The 22,761-nt window shown below is 34.7% G+C and overlaps 1 protein-coding gene across 1 annotated transcript in view; it reads right to left on the bottom strand.

The window, feature by feature from the left end:
• The window catches only part of LOC123661481 (membralin), a 108,571-nt gene that overhangs the window by 31,066 nt on the left and 54,744 nt on the right, over window positions 1-22,761 (bottom strand). Inside the window, exon 8 of the mRNA XM_045596436.1 lies at window positions 22,001-22,133. Within this exon, the coding sequence (XP_045452392.1) occupies window positions 22,001-22,133 (133 nt within the window). The remainder of the gene's footprint in view (window positions 1-22,000; window positions 22,134-22,761) is intronic.

Raw genomic sequence — 22,761 nt, 5'->3', positions numbered from 1 at the left:
TTTCGTCAATTTTACAAATAAATAAATTAAGTAACTCGATAATCATAGCACATCATTGAATCCAGGTTATTTCGATAAACAAGACGCCACCGTGTTAGTCTGTTACACAATCAACAATATTGATAATTTCTTTCTTGTTACAATTTACGATATATTATTAACAAGTAGTTTTTTTTTTTAAATATATGGTATTACTCGCAATAGCTTTGTTTAATCCAGTCAAAGAAACATCAGTTTATTTTAAAATTAATTCCAGGTTTCCATTTAAATGTCGTAGACGGTAGTCTAATAGTCTGAATATCGGGTAAAGAGAGCTGTTATTTGCCATGAGTTGAATAATCCCTTTAATTAGCAAGCGGAGACGATACGGTGCTGCAAAGATAACATAAGATGAACTATCTAGAACGTGGGTATTTTATAACAAAAAGTAGTGTTTCGTTGTATATCTACAAAACCAAGTGTTTTACGACAATTCTTTAAAATTCTTTTAATTTAAAGTCGATTTTTACACATACAGTCTATCTATCTAACAACTTTAAAAAATATTTTTTTTATAAAAAGTCATAACGGAAAAACGTATCATTCAACGTTATGCTGATAAGATACAAACGTCTCTTTAAAAATACGTAGAGCATCGAAATTAAATAAATAGTACGCATTGAATGCAGACAGCAGGTCTAGTCGGCGACAAGGTTGTCTCAGACCGTAGCGGCAGCTACTCGTCGTGAATGCCTAATTACGGCGTTGAGTAAATAACTTTTCTATTTGCCTCGGGTTCGTTCAGTAAAACATTAATCATGATTGAGCTAAGTGGCTTAATACGGGTGGTATAATGGCGAGCAATGATCGCAGAGGGGGGGCGGCGCCGCAGCGGCGCGCTGTAGGACGTCTACGGTGACGCGCCGCCCGGAGCTCGGTCCTCGATTCGAATTCGGTTATTTCGTCGATAACATTCGCCTATTAGATGAATCGGGTTCATTATGAGCTATTCATTAATAAGGGTAACCTCTAGGATGATATTTTCAAGGATTGTTGATACATAACTCTCGTTAGGAATGAAAGAATCTCATTAAGATAATCTGATTCAATGAACGTTGTTATTAGAATTACATAGACCTTAGAACATCCGGAAGCAGTTACGTATAGCTGTGCTGCCAACCCCAACTAATAGAGCGAACCAACTGGTCGAAACCGCGATAGCTCCCAAATGGGTAACACAAACATAAACCATCGAACTACGCTCGCGGCGTCCGCATGTTATTGTTTGTTCACCGAAACTAAACCAGCTCAGGAAGCCTTCCAGCCGACACACAAAAGCATTCGAGAATATTTTGAATAAATGGTACATATCGAATGAATGTTCGACATCAAGTATTACAAGTTACTACTTTTGCTAAAACGAAATAAAGATGAACGAGGTCAAATAAAAAACTCAGGTACAATGAAATTGATGAAACAAAAGTTTTAGTTTGCCTAACCTTCGGTAATCTGTTGCTACTACTTACTTTTGTAAACAGCATAGTTGCTGTGAAGTGACAATCGATTTTCAAATTGAAATAACAACCCGTAGTAGCATTATGAATGAAATGCTATATCAAGTAATGGTAATCCGTTAATGGGCAATATTACAAATAGACGCTCTGATACTCAGGTTTTCACGTCATACTATAATTTTTTATCTATGGAAGCCTTAATATAATTAAATCATTCTTTCTGTTCAGTCTGTTACAATTTGATAATACTTTGTAACTAAACAAATTACAAAATATATTACTCCCAAAGAACTACAAAAAACTATTTATTACGCAAAAGTCAAGAAATTCATCATACAGAAAATATTTCTAAATATTTAAATAAACCACTTCATGTCATAAAATTTCATATAGTAGCAAGCACTAAAAATACCGCATGGTGCATAAATGGCAAAATGTTTACTGAATATAATGTTAGATGCACACGAGTGCAATATGAGGAAAGGTGGCCCATCGGGGGGCACAGCCGCGGAGAGCTTTTCCTTGTCGCCTCGCATTACGTTAAACGATTATTCCGATACGACATCGATATTGTACACCTGTGGTGCCCGTGTGCCTTTGAATCCTATACCGCGACAATTGCAGTAAATCGGCTGTGAGATCCAACTTATATCGTACTGCACAAATGTACCATATGAAAATCTCTACCCGCCAAAATGTTAAATGTTCAGAAGTTATTTTTAATAAATAAATATGATTAACATTCACACATGGGTATCTGTTCCTATAGTAGGCAATTTAATCTCTGTGTATGAGATAACTGCCTGATGATACGGATATTTAAATTACATAAACATTGTACAGAAAATTAGTAAAAATACAAAAATTTAAGAACTTATCGTCATACAGAGTACATTTAATAAATGAATAAACCCAAATAAAAAATAATTTATATAAGTCACAAAAGTTCACCTTAAATATATCACCGTATTTCAGATGGAATTCCGATGTAAAGAACCAATCAAACATAAGTATGGAAGTTTGACATCTATCTGAATGTCACGAAAAAGTGGTCGCGTTGCGGGGTTTCATTCCAATTGCTCTTTCCAGAGGATTCGTCTTTCAAGTTTCGAGAAACGTTGCGATACCATTACCGGTGTATTTTGAATGCTTATAATAACTTGACTGAACTCGATATATCTTATATTAATCATGTGATAACGGTGGAATTTCTTTGTTTGTTTGAACGGAGTTATATCGGTATATACAGGCATTATTGAATTATATTTCGTCTAATGTCACTAAGCCATCATGATTGGTATATTTTTATATTTATATAGAATCGTTTTAAAAATTCGTAGTTTTTTTTTTGTTAAGAACCTATTTTCGCCATTTTGTTAAGTTCGACATTTCCCTTACGTGTATTCTGAAACTTAAAACATTATAAACTTAACGATCGAGACCACTTATACCGTCTAAGCACTCATCGACGGATGAAGGGAGGCGACGGAAGAGAGGTACGAGATCAGGAGGAGGGAAGCTAGTGCGCCCGCGCACCGCCGCTGACACTTCCCATTGCAACTTCAACATAAGCGCCCATTAATGTATATTAAGTTGTTTAAATTACAGTTCACTCTTATTTATTTAATATCCTTAACATTTACAAAATTGTATTTCGTAAAGCAATTTTTGTAAATTATCTTTGATAATCTTATGGAAACCTTCCTTGGAGGTAGGATAAACATTGCTTTTTAATCTCGGATAAATGTATTTTAGTGAAAGATAACAAACACAAACTTGTAAAACTTAATTTTGAGTAATAGATAATTTTATATCAATAATTATTATAACATGTACGCGTATATCACGTTGGATCAGAGCGCCTTTCTGCTGCAACTTTTGTTACGTTAAGAGAAAAAGGCTGTTCATCTCGCAACATCGTATACATACTACAAATAGACTACGCTTAGACTTTTAAAATTCTACAAAAACACATATACATATGTATGTGATCTATGTAGGTATATATAAGTGATTAGCGATGTTAGTATTTTTCTTTCTTTTCTATGCTAACTCCCAAAAGGAGTTTTCTTTTCGAAATTACATAATTTTATTCATGTACGACCCAGTAGACTTAGAATATTACCCGTGACAAAATAGGTACAAAACTGACTATAAATAGACTTGTAATACTTAAATAAGGTTCAATTTATACTATTAATAAGTTAAGGGCACACTAAATGTTAATAAGTGATCTTATCGAATAATTTCCTCTATTGAACACATTTTATAAATCGTTCCCTACATCTTTAAAATAGTTTGCAAATTCCGAGCACCCGTAGCATTGAAGAGTCGCAGGAAACTCGAAGGAAAATCCTTGTTGTGTGAAGTGCCAATCGAAGCGAATATAAGTATCTGTATCGAAGAAATACAACCTCCAGCTCTGTTCGCGATTCGTTTTATATTATTACTGTTCTGATAACTTCTTGTCTATTATGTGATGTTTCAACGGAACTCGATTTATTGTAAGCCGTCAGAGTGCTGATATTCGAAATTAGCTTTGTAGTTTCTGTTTGTTATGATATTGTTGAAAAAATATATTGATATGTTTACAAAATAAAGATATTCAACTACTTTTTTCAATTTACCAAAAATACAGTTTACGCTAAATTATATTGCTCGAATATGATTTACTTTTTGATATATGATTTACATAGTATTTTAACTTTCTCCTTCGTAGACGCCGCGTTGGCGCAACGGCTATGGATTCTATCTGTTGCGCTAGCGGTTGCGGGTCGATCCCCGCACATGTAAACATTTGTATTGGCCATACAGACGTTTGCCGTGGTCTCGGTGTTTTTGAAGTCTTTTGTAGGTCTCCCCACCGTGCCTCGGAGAGCACGTTAAGCCGTCGGTCCCGGTTGTTATTATGTACACCTGATAGCGATCGTTACTCATAGTAGGGAATATATCCGCCAAACCGCATTGGAGCAGCGTGGTGGATTAATTAAGCTCTGATCCTTCTCCTACATGGGGAAAGAGGCCTATGCCCAGTAGTGGGATATTACAGGCTGAAGCGAATAACTTTCTTCTTGTTATTAGGAATAAACAAATCCTTAAAATTCCCTTGAATAGCAAGTGTCATTGACATCAAAATAGTGATTTATTTAAATTTTAAACTTATTTTACTTAGAATAATTTTTCATATCGAATAAGAGAAATCGTCAAAGCACGTTGAGTATGTAATAAATAGCCAGCTTGAGTTCTTCGCTACTAATAGACGAGCAGAGTGCATGAGATGTATCGGCACGCGGCTACAACGCGTCTCATTCGATATACGTGAGGAATGTAGTCTAAAGTTGCGATATAATATTGCAAAGTGATAGAATACGTATTCACGTGAGTTATTTTTCTATACGTGCAAAACTAGTCGACCCTCGCTTTTTCACCTGCGATGACATTCACTGTTTTATTGCAAAGTCACGTTTGTATAGTGATGTTTTAGTATAAAAGTTAGTGGTTTAACTTTACCGATTAGAAGTAAACAAATTTGTGTTAAATACTGTATTAGGACGAGATAAATATAATTTCTCAGCCTCGTATCTTTTATAGTCACATTACATAGTATATTTATTAGGAGTGAAGAAAAGTAATATAGAAAAAAAAATGTAAATGCTATTGAATTGATACGTCTTCGATGACATTTCAATATTGTATCAAGATTCATGTCAACGACTAACAATAAATGATAGTAGCAACATAAATAAAAAATAATTATTATTATAATTTCTTTCGTTCTTAAAAGTACTAAGAAAACAAAAAATACAAACAATGAAAATAAGTGAAACCCCGTAACCAACTTTACAAGTACGAAGTTAGGCATAAAAAAGATCTTGTGTAAAAAATCAACGTGACTCAACAACAAACAGCATTAGAAAACGAAATCAAACAAAAATTCGCTCGGGCTCGGTGCGCGGGCGAGAGGGGGGTCGAGGGTGAACAGGGCGAGGGGGTATCGGCTCACAATGCTGATTGAAAGCAAATAATGAAATCATAGGGAATGGAGCCTCGACCACGCCCCGCAAATACTGTGAAAAATTGCACCCACTATCTCACAACAATGAAAACTAGATACTACCTGCACAGTTTAATTGCACTTTGTTAACTGGAAAAGGATATTCTGAAGTCTGTTTCATATAAAATATTTATCGAATTAACTTACTTCACACTTGACAACGTAATATGTCTCTGCAAAATCACGTGTGTGTCACAGTTACTTTGAGTTTAAAAACAAAGGTTAAAGTCAATTTTCATGTGAGAACATAAGAGTAAATTTTACGGGTATGTCATACGTATAGAATTTATATTGTATATTTTACACATACAAAAAAAAAGAAAAACATATAACTAGCTGTACTCTGCGCGCGTTGCTACGCTTTTTTATTTTTATCTTAATTTTTTTTTTTTTTTGGTCGTACCACCTCGAAAACCTTTGAGGCTCTTGCACAACACTTTGCTAAAGATCATGACATAATCAAATTCATAGTTTACGATTCTATAAAGAAAATACAGACAAACAGGATTATTAAGTCATGTAGAGAACATTAACAAAAAATATAGTGTGTATAAACATTTCAATTATTTTAAGGATTAATCTTTAACAGAGGTAGGGCACTGCAGAAAATTTCATGCTCAAAATATGGAACAGCTCGACTGGGGTAGTAGGTACCTTGATCTTACAGAAGATACAGTCAAATAATATTGTTTGCAAGCAGTGTTGTGTTCCTATTGGTGAGTAATGTGACCAGAGCTCCTGGGGGGAACAGGGGATAGAGTCGTCAACGCACTTGTGATATTTCTATTGTTGCAAATGTCTATATAGCTACGGTAATTACTTACCATCAGGTGAGCCGTACGCTTGTTTGCCGACCAAGATGTATAAAAATCTCATCAAAAATCAGAAAAATCAATCTCAGAAAAAATACCAAACTTATCTTAACTTTACCAGGAGAAGAAAATGGTTTACGTATTCCTTCTAATAAATATGATAAAATTAGCTGATCTGACTGACGTTGATCGAATAATCAAAGGCGATTGCTTAGTTGTATATAATAAACATTACGTTTTCAAAATTTACCAATTGTCTCCGCAATTTTCTTCCTTTTTAATTCTACAGGAAGCCTTTACAAAATATTTGAAAACTATTTAAAAAATTAACTAATTGATCTAGACTTTATCAAGTCTTAAGCTTAGCAACATATTAGCGATTATATTTTAAAATATAGATTTCACTTATCAAAATCTAATTAAATTTCTAATCGTTTATTATACATTTAGTTCTATGTTATAGATTTTTTTTTTTAAAAAAATTCTATACTGACTTAGCAAAGCAAATAGATAATTATATAACATAAATACACACGCATAAAAACATAATATATGTGTCGTAAATTAGCTGAATTAGTATATTTCTAGGTTTATATTTTACTGTGTAATAAAAGAAATATAAAAGAGAATGTTTTCTCTCTCTCTAAGATTGGGGAACTAAAAAGCATTATATTTTGACGCGTGTCTCCCAGCGAACATATGTCAAATGTCGTTGTCGTTATAACCGTAAAACCGTGATCGGCTTGCTCCTGTCACGTGAGCGAGTAGCGTGCGAAATAATGCGACATCCCTATCTTTGTTTACACATGAATGTGAATCGTGGGTAAGTCATAAAAAATTATAAATTGACGAACTATTCTTTGACTGTTTTATTTTTTCATACTGTGTGTTAGGTTAGTAAGGCCATTTTGTTACGTAAGATTGCACATTACTAAAAATTTTACTTCTCTTTAATATTTATTTACGCATATAAATGACGTCTTACAAATAAAAAGATTAAAATCGTGCTATACATTTCAAATATTTGAAATATTTCAAGTTCTATCATGTAACGCCGTGTCTATCATCTATCTAATGACTTATTTTTAAATTTGTAAAACACGTTAAAATAGTAAATTTACAAATTCCGGTGATATTGTCAAAACATATTAAAACAAGTATGTTGTAAAAATTTAATGTAATATTATTAACAACTTTATTTTTAATTAAGTAACTTTATCTCTTTTCAGTTTGTGTTTTGCCAAAATATATAGAAGTGGAGAAATATATTATAATAAAAGGAAAATTGCATAATACATAGACTAACTTTAACTTTTAACATTATAACGATTGTCACACAAAAGTCAAAGTAATTACACTTGATTACAAAATATCAGTAACAGCGTTCCGCGTATAATCATTTAAATCAAATATTTGTTAAGATCTTATAATTGTTTATCGAAGCATGTTATTTTACTCGTGTATGTTTGAACATGTTCCACATTGACGTAACAGCAAGCGCTGCCATATTTTTGTTTAACTAGCCACGTCCGACGCACATAGCTAACATTTTAAACTATTTTCATATATTATAATTAGGAATATAATCTTGTGAAGTCGTTAAAATATATATATTATTTCAACAAAATAATAAAATTTTTATATAACTCTTTTATAATGCCGCTTAGTACGCAGGGAAAATTCTATTCTGTTCTGTATTTATTTCAGCATCGCAATATAAACTATGTGCGTAATAACATTATAAGTCTTAGTGGCTTTAGCTACTGGCGTTATTTATGTAAACCGTGTAATAAGTATGCAAAAGAAACGTACAATTTGCAACGGAGGCAGAAATTTAAAGATAATTACAAAGAATACAAACCCACGCAGAGTTATTTTTATTTAAGTTCTTCAATCTCAAGAGTTACTTTAATTTTTGGCAATGCAATCAAATTTCTTTTTTTTTTCTATTTATTTTAATTAGAATTCTTTCCTATTCCTTACATATTTACTTCATTTTGAAATATTAACTATCTATATATTAAAGTTGTGTTTCTAATGCTTATTAAAATATTTTAAGCGTAAATGAACTTGATGTTACGGCTTTGCTAGACGCAGCGAACGCATGTTGCTACGAAACAATGTAGCGGTCTGTAGCTCCGCGGTCTGTAGCTCTGTTCAACATCAGCACTTACTACGAAGCCACGCTACGAAGATGGTATTCTTTTAATAATTCCAGCAAATGTTAACACTATTTTCTTTTTCTGTAACGTATTTTTTTTAACGTATTAAGAAAAGCATGTATTACACTAACATTTACTTGCAAAAAAAGCCCTTAGGCTTGTTCGCAAGTAACATTCTCACACATTTTATATAGCATTTATACATATTGCTACAAACAAATGGTTACAAAAACACTTTTTTTTTGATATCGCAGGGTAACCCATTTACGGGTGATATCCAGGATGCCCGGGTAGGCATTCCTAGACCGTATGTCGCCTTTAGCACTTGGGGGTGCACTACCGACCAAAACCCCTGCGGGAAGATTTATGCTAATCTTAGACAATTTTTGCTAAGCGAAGTTTGGCTTCTACCCTACTTATTAAAAATCGCTTCTCTTTTATTTAATATCAAAACAATTATCGAACGTTTGGTTTGATATAGTTAGTTTAGCTGGCAGTATACAGGTTGTTATGGATAATTAGTTAATATATTCACACGTATTTTACTTTTATTTATTGATCATTCAATCAAAAAAGATAGCAAAATTGTTACAATTTATTTGATATTTCATGAATATATAAAATATAATATTTAATATTTACGCGAATTACACTCATTATAATAAAATAACTTTACGGGAGGTGACTATGGTTGCTATAAAGTATCCGAAACGTCGGGCATCTAAATAACTTAATAAACCGCGATAAAATCCGAAAAAGTTGTTTCATATTTAATTATTAATAATTTTTTTTTTTTATTATTAAAGTAAAACACATGATGTAGTAAAAGACATGATATGGACACATGATGTTTGACCTATAGGCGATTAATTACATAAATGACTGGACACAGCCATTCTTAACTATCTATTTATATCGACAATACAAACAGCTCTTTGCACTTTTCTGTTTATATATAGTTACCTAAACTTGTTTAGTATATCTTTTGTTTTAATGTAAGCAATAGTTTACCAACATTATTCTACATTAGTATACCTAATGCCACATAATAAACACTTACTTTCACTTTCACTTTCAGACAAAATGTATAACTAAATTGAAGTTCGCTGTTTACATACAATTATTGCAGTTTATGCAAAAGCATACATATTTTCTACATAACAAACTCACATTCGTTTACCAATGTTTATCCATGTGTATATCAAAACCGCTTTCTAGATAAAGCATGATATAACCGACAAGACAAAACTGGTCTGAAATATCTATAGCCTTACATTTTAGTAACATAACACGTATGTACATATGTAACATGTACGTAAAAAAAAGTAGTATAACCGACCGCTAATATTCTTTAATTTATAAATTGTACTGTCTACGCCACCGCGTTGGCGCAGCGGTCACAGCCATGGATTGTACCTGTTGCGCTGGCGGTTGCAGGTTCGATCCCCGCACATGACAAACATTTGTATTGGCCATACAGGTGTTTGCCGTGGTCTGGGTGTTTGTGCAGTCTTAGTGGGTCTCCCCACCGTGCCTTGGAGAGTACGTTAAGCCGTCGGTCCCGGTTGTTATCATATACACCTGATAGCGATCGTTACTCATAGTAGGGAATATATCCGCTAACCCGCATTGGAGCAGTATGGTGGATTATGCTCTGATCCTTCTCCTACATGAGGAAAGAGGAATATGCCCAGTAGTGGTATATTACAGGCTGAAGCGACTGACTACCCTTTTGATGTTTATCGTAAATACTTTAAAATATTTTGTATAATTATGTATTATTTTTTTCTTGTAACACATAAAATTATTAAACGAAATAGAATAAATATTTGTTCCTATAAAAAATATAATTCATAGTCCATCGTGTTACGTTTTATATGTCAGTGTAGTATTACGATCCATCTGTTAGCGGTGGACTTTTTCACGTTAAGAAGTACCGTCACCGTAAAGAAGACGGTCAAACAGCGACCGCAAACACGGGTGCGCCGCCACACCCGCGGCAAACAAACGAAACACTCGACCGATCATTCTTATAACCCACGCCATACTCTTTTGTACACGCCATACTTTTTATTTATTATAATTTTTGTACTCCAATAGCAATGAAAATGATGCATTTTTGAAATAAAACTTCTTTACTTGTGAAGAGACTGAGGCTTTACTTGAAGTAGTTACCTAAAAATATACTTAATAAAACACTCACACTCACACACACACACACTCATACACACACAGAAACATGCATAAATAAACTCTTTTTTTTGTCTTTTGTGATTGAATTATGATAATGTTAAGTTTTTATTTTATAAGTATGAATATGGAAAAGCGGGACATCCTGACACAGGTAAAACACTTACTTAAAAGGATGTCCCAACAACGATATCATGTATGTAAACGTTTTTTTCTAAATAAATAATTTCGATTTTTTTTTACGCACGCACGCTTGACTTGGGCAGTAAGCTGGTAAATGCGTGACGAGAGCGTTAAGAAAAATGTGATCGGGCGAGACAAACGGAAGTTGAAAGGGAGATATCAGTTAGTGAATACAGAAAGAGATAACGTTCCGTAAGTTATATTTCCGTCGTGTGGTCTAAAAGCCCACTCTTTTTTAAATATACATTTCATAACTTATGTTTGACACAAGTGAACTAATGTAGTGGCCGCATTAAAATCATGTCTATTATGTATTCAATATTTAGATAATATTGAATACATAATATACATTTGTCTTCAAGCATTGTGGAATTTTCGAAGTGAACACTTGACGAAGTCTTTCAAACACCGCCTAGCCCAACCGAATCCTTCTATCGGCTTCCTAGCCTACCGTAACCCGGTAATTCTTAGCCCCCTCCACTCTACCGTTACCGCAATCATTGCCATGACCGGGAATAATGGGGTTACCAAGACGGAGGGCCGAAACTGTTGTCGCAAACTCGTGGGTTTTACCCATAGTCATCGCGCTGAGATGGCGGGTTGGTGACCGTTGGGCTGACTTTATCGCATCAAGGCGCTGCTGCCCCTTTTTGATCTCTGTATTTTAAAGCCAGCAGTTGGATGGCTATCCCACCATTGGTCGGCTTCATCGGTCAACTAACATCTTTTAATCCGATTACAGTAAATAGCTTCAGGTATTAGAAAGAAGAAGTGAGTTTAGTTTCGGCTTCGATAGTCCTTTGATAGGACAAGTTTAAGACTATAAAACATTATTGCTGTACATCAAGAAGTACTTCCAAGGGCGTCATCTCATCTTAAGTTTACGGTAGATGATAGAATGAAGAAATAAATTAATAACATCAATTGTCAGATTTCTAAAATGTTTCTGGTTTATGAGCAAACTCCCCCTTCGTAGAATATAAGTTCGAACACCAAATTATTGTTGCTTAAACGTCGAAATAGTACGATGTCATTTACAATCACCATTTGGACGTGTCGCTCCATAATCAAGTCTATGGCGTATCATCCATAATGAGAATTTAATTGAGGGCGTACCTGCGTTGATCCGTCGGATACGCTAACTTCATTAGGCCGGTCGTCTATGACATTACGTAATGTTATTGCTCCGTTCAACAATTTCGCACAGAGACATTCTGTGCTGATTCTAAATATTGTCACTTTTGAGAGTGACAGTTTTTAATTAGGTTAAAATTGAAGAAGGTTTTGATACTTTTTGTTTTAGTAGAGACGTTTGGTTAATAAATATAGCAAGGTATTTGAAAAATTATTAATCAATAACTTATTAGGAATACGGAGAATATTTACATATAAACTACCAATATGTCAAACATTGAAAATTATATGTGTAAAACATTATTCAAAACATGAACGTAACGTGTTCAATATATTCAAAGGCTCGTACCACTTGTTGAATATTTTTAGTCGAGCCCGCATCTGAACTCTGAAGCGTCGAAATGCAAATGAGCAGGCGAGGCGCCACCGCCGGCGCCAGCACGGCGATCAACGACTATTAGTCGCTACGTCGAGAGCGCTCGGTAATTTGAGAGAAGTCGACCTACCCATTTATATGCAAGAACCTTGTTATTTGACAAATATGCTGTTGATATACTGGAAATTTATTAATAACGACGTCTCACATGAAACACGACATAATTTTAGACAGTGTGCATTGAATTATGTATTCATTTCTGTCAAAGTTATAAATATTAATGATCAGTTTCTTGTAATATTTAACAATGATGTTACTGTTTTTAATCATTACATATTATAAAACAAAGTCGCTTCCCACTGTCTGTATGCTTAGACCTTTAAAACTTCGCAGCGAATTTTGATGCGGTTTTCTTTAGTAAATAGAGTGATTCCTGAGGAAGGTTTATATGTATACCTAATACATACATATTATAGTAGAAGAACAATGATAGTTTTTGCAACCGTGCGAAGCCGGGGCGGGTCGCTAGTTATAAATATGTGTAAAGAAATTGATAAAAAATAATAATGGTATGTAGTATATACCATTTTCGATAACATAAAATATTGAAAAATAAGGCAATGAGTGAATGAGTTTTCGTGTAGTCAGTTGTGGGTGCGCCGCCGGTCAAGCGTAATTAACGCTAGCCAGCAGCCGTCATCGCGCATTACCACGCTCCACTGAGCCTGCGATCGCTTACAACACTCCACTATTTTCATTTTCGACAAGCTTAATGATCGTAAACATGAAAATGTTTCGTTTAACTTACATTGTGACAAAATCTAATTAAGAAACCAAGACTAGACAAAGTCTCTAATTTCAAGTTAACAATATTATTTATTTTTTTAACATCCAGAAATTTATAAAAATAAATTGTGGTTAAAGAAGTTACTAGTTTTATCTTTTACCAACTGTGCCCTGCAATTAAACACACGTAAATTTAAGGTGAAAATAGCCTTTCTCGGTAGATAGGATATGCAACAAAAAAAAAGGTTTTATTTTTATTTTGAACCAGTAGTTTCTAAGATTAGCGAGTTTAAACAAACCAACAAACTTTTCAGCTTTATAATATGAGTATAGATTTGGTCTGCGCAAGAAGAAAATATTTTTACTAAAGGAATTTATGGCCTGCGGTCACCAACCCGCCTGCCCAGCGTGGTGACTATGGGCAACACACATGAGATCACGCCTTTTTTGGCGCGAACGTGTGGAGGCCTATTTCCAGCAGTGGACTGCAACAGGCTGAAATGATGAAAGGAATTTATAGTATGAAGCATACGGATGATGATGATATTTTTCAAAAAAAATTCAGGATATTTTTATTAATAATCACGTCAATGATCAATGGAAATATAATATTATCAAGAACCATGGTTTGTGGAACATAGTTTCTATCAAGGAAAATTTAACAAAAATCAATGAATTCACTAAAAAACAGTACGATGTTCAGCTAGGAATTGACTTATAAATTATTAGGATTGACAGATAAATTATTTCGAACACATTTATTTTCGTAGCCGTTACACTGGCTTCCCGACTAAAAATCAGCGAGGGATTGCTCAGTGTATATACTACTTGGACCTCGATGGATCATAAGAAGGCTTTTATCACTACGAAATCTCTACGAGAGCCGACTCAGAACCCAGTCTCGAAAACATTAAATACGTAAGATCAGTATATTCTACCCGGGCACTAAGTGGAACCGCAACGGGGAATCCCAACACAAAATAAAAAATTATAACCGTATATTTTACCAAATGGGTCTGAGTTGAATCTTAATCGAAAAATCCAGCATACAAAATATTGTATTCTTCCAATCCGCTGTACTTAATAGAGCGTGATTTGAAAAAATACTTTAGCTATAATGATCATTGAAGTTTTAATGATTTATATTTACAGTAGTTAAAGTTAAGTTAAATCATGATTCCGATTTATCTGAAACTTAAACCACATGCAGGGCTTAACTATACCTACTTCCCCTTGGTGATATGTAGTGCCCAAAAATCACGTGTATTTTTTTAACCGACTTCAAAAAAAGGAGGAGGTTACTCAATTCGACCGTATATACCTATATATATTTTTTTTATGTATGTTCGGAGATAACTTCTTCGTTTATGAACCGATTTTGATAATTCTTTTTTTGTTGGAAAGGAGATATTCATAGTTTGGTACCATGATGATGGGATCCCAGAGAAATCGAGGGAAACTTTCAAAAATCGTAAGGGTGACTAGTAAATTTAATAATGTTTTCATTAAGCACTATAAAGCACTACTATTTAATAAAGGTCTGGACTCGATCTGATGATGGAGAAGAAAGATAGTAGAGGGAACTCTTCAACAATTTATAGCAATTACCTTCTTTTTGAACTTAATTCGTTTCTATTGATGAGAACTTTGCACCTGTATGAGTTATAAGTGCCATTACAGTCTGATGATGGAGACAAAAGTTAGTCGAGGGAACTCTTTAACGATTTATAGCAATTACCTGCTGTTTGGACTTAATTCGTTTCTATTGATGAGAACTTTGCATATATATGAGTTACAAGTGCCATTACAGTCTGATGATGGAGACGAAAGATAATCGAGGGAACTTTTCAACGATTTATAGCAATTACCTGCCGTGTGATCATCTGTGTCGCAGGACCAGGTTTGATGATGGAGCCCATAAACACTCGAGGGAATTTCTCAACAATTTACAGCAGTTACCTTTTGCTGTTTGACGACCGCTTTGATATAATGGCGCATGTGCCGTGTCGGCGGCGCCAAAACACCGACGGTCGCGGGTTCTATTCCCGCTCGGAGTGGATATTTATGTTTATACAAATATTTATTTTCGGTCTAGTTGTTAATCCTTGTGGTTCTCCCAACCTAGCCTCAGAGAACACGCTAGGCTGTCAGTCCCGGTTGTTATTACGTACACCTGATAGCGAACTTTACTCATAGTATGTCGACGCGTTAGCGCAGCGGTCAAAGCACTGGCTGTTGCGCTGGCGTTAGTGGGTTCAATCTCCGCGCAGGACAGACATTTGTATTGGCCATATAAGATGTTTGTCATGATCTGGGTGTTTGTGCTTGTGTATTGTGTATGGTACCGGACCCCCGACACAAGAGAAAAAGCATCCTTGTTAGGTCTACCCATCACTAAAAATTGTAAAATAAAATAATTTTTAACAAAAAAAAAAACCGACTTCAAACAGGAAACTAAAAAGTGAAAAATAAATTTACTTAGTACAAAGTAATTCGTATTTTGATTTCGTTAATCAGAAATGATTAAATAAATATTTTATAATTTTGAAGTCGGTGCCATCTCAGCACAACACAATTCAGCTCAACTCTCGATAATCCTGCTAATTGAAAATTGCCTACAACTTTATTGTATCCGTTTTTACGAGTATAGATGCACACATACACTGCATCAGATGTCAGTCACACAACTATATATATATATATATATATTTCTAATATATAAAATTCTCGTGTCATGGTGTTAAACATTGAACTCCTCCGAAACGGCTCGACCGATTTTTATGAAATTTCGTGTACATATCGGGTAGGTCTGAGAATCGGCCAACATTTATTTTTTATACTCTTAAGTTATAAGGGAGGGATTAAGAAAGGTTTATAACATATATGACAAAACAAAGTTTGCGGGGTCAGCTAGTGTATATATATATACAATAAATCAATCAGTCAAAAACAGCTTTATTCAAATAGGCTCCAAGAGCTCTTTCGAATCGTAATTTTACAAATTAAAACTTTAAAAATAAATTATTATATTTGTAGAAGTACCGATTCGGAATGTTGATTCTGCAGAGAAGAATCGGCAAGAAAGTCCGCAGTTTATTATATTATTTTACCCTCCGTTACACAATTTAAATATAAAATATTGTTATTTTAATCATATCACGATATATGGTAGCGGTGTTTTCGTTACATGCAGACAATAAGTTTATTATAGTATCCATTGGCACAATTAACAGACCACATATATTCGAAGCTATGCAGGAGTGGCGTGTGGCGGTCGTAAAACTATAATAATTCTTATTGAGGGGATTATGATGGATTATGACAACAAAAAATATATATAACGACATTTTGCAATATTTGTGTTAATATTTTTATTTTCATATAAACACAAATCGAATTATAAAGCCTTTTGGATTTTATAACAAAATTAATTGGTCGTAAGTTCAAAACGAATAGGATAAACATTTTCCGTTATATTAAAAGTCTGTAAAACTTATAAATAGGTTAGCAAATATCAATAATTTTTATCAGTATTAACAAAATGCGCGATAAAATGCATGTAGATGTGAAAAGGTATCGAATCCTAATAAAAGATGGCGTTAAAGCATAAGAAAACTGACCTCAGTCGAGTGAATATACTTGTGTAAAAAGGTTGCCTTTGTAGGCCAGGGCATAAATCAGACTCCCCTAGCTATGACGCCCGCCGAACCTTCAATTTGGCACATCCTTAAAATGACATACGAGAAGTCGCCTAACGATCGTGTCATCTCACGCCAAGCGCCGCGCTAAATATATCGCACATACTGCTGACTCGATTTATGGTTATTATTGATTTTATAAATAATTTCTGTAAAGTCGGATAGATTAAAATGTTCTTTTCACATTTCATAGAAATGGCGAATTTGTTAGGTTTTAATGTATCTTTATTATATAAATATCTATTGTATTTTATTTAACCAAAGGACAGCAAGATTTAAGCAATAATTTCTGTCTGACTAAAAAGCTGTTTGACTAAACTGCAACTTAAAATCGCTACTTGTTACTTTATCGTGTTGAACTATTTGTAAGCTATCAGCGAACAACCAATTGATAACTGTGAGATTATACTTAATTTTATCTGATTAACTAATTATATAATAATCCGAAATTGCCCACTGGCTATGTATGATACGTTTTTCCATACCAAATGTTTATAGGTTTGGATTTGGCTGCGTAAACTTTATCTCATTAAACTTATTGGTAGTGGATAAAAACATTGCACTTAGTACGTTTATAAGCTCGCAGTGGAGCAGCTTGGTGGACACTGTCAATTATTTAGCTTTATTTGAGAAGAAGCTTTTAACGAGGGCTTATTAACTTAAACATGTAGAGTGATCTATCCAAAATTATTTTGTTAGCAAAATATTAGTTAATCAAGCAAATTCTTTTAGATGCTGTTTATATTTAAACTATAAAGGTAGATAAACATTGGAAGACATTTTAATTGCGTTATTGGAACTTAAAATCAATAATAAACGAAACATCTTTAACGCGTTACCAAGACCAATGTATTTGATTCATTAACAAATCGTTATAAATTGACATTAACTGTTTCAATTTATAATAACAATTTCTCACAAAAACCCATCTAGTAGATATTTGTTTTTCAATCGTATTGTATTATCGATCAGTGGGTAGGAGGCATTATACTGTAGCATAATGCGTGGTGTGAAAGCAATCAGGGCGGTAGAGGAGACAAACTGTCGGGGCGGACCTTAATTGGCGGTCGCGGAGATTTATGCGGAGAACCGCTCGTCATGCGGCAGTCGATATCGTACACAGCGTGTCGACACGGGTTGGATATATCCCGTTATAGAATTTACAACAAAACTTGATAAAATACCAAAATATACATAAATAAAATTTGTAACATACGTTTGATTAATACATTATACATCTAGGCTACTATTGAGATTATAGATAAGGAGAAAGATTCGATATTCGTTTTTTGTGATACAATGGATAAATTCAAAATCTACTGGAAAAAAAATACAAAAATAATTACATCAGCAAAATGTTATGTGATCGCTGAGTGAATCAGGAGTGAGGCTAAATCTTAACGGGAGAAAACGGTATAGCCAAAATCGTGAAATCTATTCGAGCGAAGCCGCGAACGAAAGGCTAATGGCATTTGAGAAATTCACACAATAATAAATGATATTACATAATGTATTGAATATTGAACGTCTCGTTATTTCATGTAAAGAGTATCAATTATAAAAGTAGCATTATCTACCCGAGACTCTGATGTTTGATGTAATATGAATATGGCACAATATTTTCCATATTACGCTAATTTAATCGTGAACGCAAAGAAGCAAGTAAAGTGTGCTTTCCGACAGAGTGCATTATTACGTCGACAAGAATAGCAGACTTAAATTGACAAAGAACTTGGGTACTTAGTGATCCGATGACAAGGTACGGCAAATACTTTAACATATTAATTTTTATGCAAAATAAAAACATTCAAGGACCTTACTGAGACCTACTTTAAAAAGATTAATATTTTCATCAAACAAGCATATTATATTTTAGCTTTCGGTTTTATTTACAATATAAGCAGAATTTTTATTTAATTAAAATTTTAATTGAAAATACATAATTTTGGTATATATATTTTAATTCAAAATAAAATATTGATCATTTCAATTCTTGATTGTTATATTTTTATTTAATTTTAAATCAAGTATTAACAACTTACATTTATAGTAATAAGATTTGAATATGAGTTACAGTGCTATAAAAACATAAAAAAGGTAACAGACTTCACGCGAACTCCTTGAAGTTACTAAGACTGTCTTGTCTATTAATTCTGCGGTCTACGCCAGTCTCCCCTTACGGGGTGAAACGGTACTGTTTTCAATTTGCTCTATTTGCGTTTGTTTTAATAGCTCTCTCCTTATTGCGCGGACCAACCAAATTGCTTCGTGCCTGGACGCCTTTTGATTAAGAGGCACATAGCACGGGTGTCTAGGCGTAAAAACAAATCCGCCCTTTGTACACAACCTTGCAAGATCTTGGACATATTGGATATCTGATTGAATATTGAGACTCGTAGACGTGACCCGGACAACGCCTAGTTTATATCCATTAGTTCGAGGAAATGTTTTCTGTACGTAATATATTTCTCTCTACAACTTTGACAATTCGAACGATTAAAAAACAAGAGTATATTCCATGTAAATAAAAATCAGGCTCTAAAGGCGTTGGTGAGTGCAAAACTCAAGAACGGCTACCAATTTGGGTAATTTTTTGTTAGCTTTTCTAATACTTTCTACAATAAGGCTGAATAAAGATTTAATGAAATTTCCCAAAAGAAATGTAAAAACTTTCGTAAAACGTAACGATCCTTTCGATGTCATGTCATCGTTTTAGAGATCGCAAGATTGGACAAAATCTATCGGGTTAGCTAGTATTTGTAATGTATCATATACATAAAAATATACTACCTACAGTTTGTTCCTTAGAAAATTATTATTAGTTTAGATAAAGTAGGATTAAGTGATTATATAAAATGAACTACATTATTAAAGTTCTTAATGCTTTTACCCACGTCTTTGTTTAGTAAATTTACTGGACATCTTCAATCAGCGTTAACTTTGACGGATAGAGGTAGCTTGACAGAAAACTATAAACGCACTTTAGGATATTAATAATTTAACATTATTCCCGAAATCTTTGATTTGAAATTTTGAATTAAATTAAAGCTATTATTGACGCCGCGTTGGCGTAACGGTCACAGTCATGGATTGTGCCTGTTGCCCTGGTGGTTGCGGGTTCGATCCCCGCACATGACAAATATTTGTATTGGCTATACAGGTGTTTGCCGTGCACAGACCGAAGACGGGCAGCAGCGTCTTGCAACAAAGCCAGCGTTGCGGTCACCAACCCGCCTGCCAGCGTGGTGACTATAGGCAACACACATGACTTCACACCATATTTGGCGCGAACTTGTGGAGGCTTATGTCCAGCAGTGGACTGCGATAGGCCGGTGTGTGTGTGTGTGTGTGTGTGTGTGTGTGTGTGTGTGTGTGTGTGTGTGTGTGTGTGTGTGTTTGCCATGGTTTGGGTGTTTGTGCAGTCCTTGTGGGTCTCCCCACTGTGCCTCGGAGAGCACCTTAAGCCATCGGTCATGTACACCTGATACCGATCGTTACTCATAGTAGGAATATATCCGCCAACCCGCATTGGAGCAGCGTGGTGGATTAAGCTCTGATCCTTCTCCTACATAGGGAAAGAGGCCTATGCTCAGTAGTGGAATATTACTGGCTGAAGCGAAAGCTATTATTACTATTGAAGCACAGGCTTGTATTTAGTACAATATTATATATTACCTAAAATAACTTAATTGGAAATAAAGACCTTATAACAACAATCGAATTTGTCAAACATCCATAAAAATCACAATTTCGTACAGAGAAAAAGGAAGTTATCTACCCTTGTAGCAGAGTCAATACAAAACGTTAGATAAACATCGTATCGTCATGGTATGTCGATATTCGAGGACAAATATAAAAGGCACACGGAATAACGAGCTCAATACAAACAGTCATGATACATATTATACGAGTGTATGAGTGTACCTGTCGGCGTATAATTTGATGTACGGAAACAGTCAACGCATATGTCGATAAATCCCTAAAGTCGAACGTCTAATTCGTTTGCGGTTATAATCACGGAATTATTTCGGCTCTAACCAACTTTGCTTCAAATTATTCTAATTCGATGCAAAACTAATTATTAGGTGCAAATACGAAACCTCATATTACATTTGTATACTCTAATAATATATGTATACAACAACTTGTATTACAAAATTAATTCACATCAAACACGTACTCTCACTAAACAAAACATCACTGAAAATCCAACGCTAAATCATCCACGCCGATATACTGCATCCGCGCACGAAACAAAAAGAGTACTAATGAATAGCTAGGTAGTTATTATGTCGACGCGTTGGCGCAATGGTCACAAGACTAGTTTGTGGCTGTTCCGCTGGCGGTTACGGGTTCGATCCTCGCACATAATGAACATTTGTGTTAGCCATGCAGATGTTTGCCGCAGTCTGGGCGTTGGTGCAGTCCTTGTGGGTCTCCCCACCGAGCTTCAGAAAGCACGCTAAGCCGTCGATCCTGGTTATTATCATGTACACCCAATAGCGATCGTTACTCATAGTGGATTAAGAACTGATCCTTTTCCTACATGGGGAAAGAGGCCTATACCCAGCAGTGGGATATAACAGGCAGGATATAATTATACGTCACAATTTCGTTATTGGGCGTAAAACCAAAGATTTTGTACGTCGAAGTCTATCGCACAAATGCCAATGATACCGGTTGCCGTATCAATATGCTAATTAATAAACTAAGCGAACCAGAGTACTTTTCAATAAACTAGAGCCGTACCAGCGGCGACACTAATTGGGTTGCCATTTTGAAGGTTAAAACGCAAATGTCACCCTTTAAAATCCATTTGTGTTTCGTCCGACAGTAATTCGAATCGCATGCAATGTTATATATCGTTTCTTTGTTAGCGAAACTAATTTGATAATAAATTAAAATAAAATAAAATTGCAACCAAGCGAGACGTTTCAATAGAGCAAAACGTTAGGTCCTTAACATATTACGTTATGGATACATTTAAAAGTTATTTAACTCTTGACTCTTTCGCTATATAAATTTCTAGCTAAATGTTAATCATTAAGTTTTTTGAAGCAAACAAAGTCATGAGTATGTTTACCAAAATTTTAATAATTGTAAATTACTTACCTTAACCAATGTCTCTTAGCAATGGCCGTGTGGCAGCAGATCGCGTCGTACTGGTCGGCGATCCAAACGATAAGGATGATGTAGAAAGCTGTCGTCGTATCATTGAAGAACTCCGACATGATAGCCTCCATACCTAAACAAAAATTTCCTTAATATTAGTACGCAGCAGTACTGTGATTGTCAAAGTCTGAATATTAAACGAATATTTTAATTCGATTCGTCTTTATACAAGTGGATAATATGCGATTGAAGTGTAGTTTAAAAGCGGGCCACCATCAACTTTAAAATAAGTTATGGAAGGTTTAATTGTGACAAAAAACGGTACACAAGTCAACATAGTGTGTGTCTCTCTCTCTCTCACTCCCTGTGTGTGTGTGTGTGTGTCTCTCTCTGTGCGTGTGTGTGTGTGTGTGTGTGTGTGTGTGTCTCTGTGTGTGTGTCAGCTCCGACACGCGGCTGGAGCGTAACGATTACCGTGACCTTTAAATATATATATTCCAATTTTCCCAAGAACGTTGCGCGGTCACCTTGAATGGAGGTTACCATTACAAACGATTTTTGCTGCCTTTTTTTCATACCACAGGCCTCGTATCGTTTCTCCTTTCATATCGTTTCCTCCTTTCTAATCTCCCAAAAATCGAATTTAAAGCGCCAAAAGACATCGTCTATCTAACGAAGCATGTTGAAGCAAGTTCATTCAACATATTACAATTAGTTGAAGAATGTAGCGAGCGCGACCGCTCGATGCAAGCATTAAATAT

Source organism: Melitaea cinxia, chromosome 17 (genome assembly GCF_905220565.1).
Source record: "Melitaea cinxia chromosome 17, ilMelCinx1.1, whole genome shotgun sequence".
Classification (NCBI taxonomy): domain Eukaryota; kingdom Metazoa; phylum Arthropoda; class Insecta; order Lepidoptera; family Nymphalidae; genus Melitaea; species Melitaea cinxia.
This window is presented reverse-complemented; position numbering and strand designations above follow the sequence as displayed.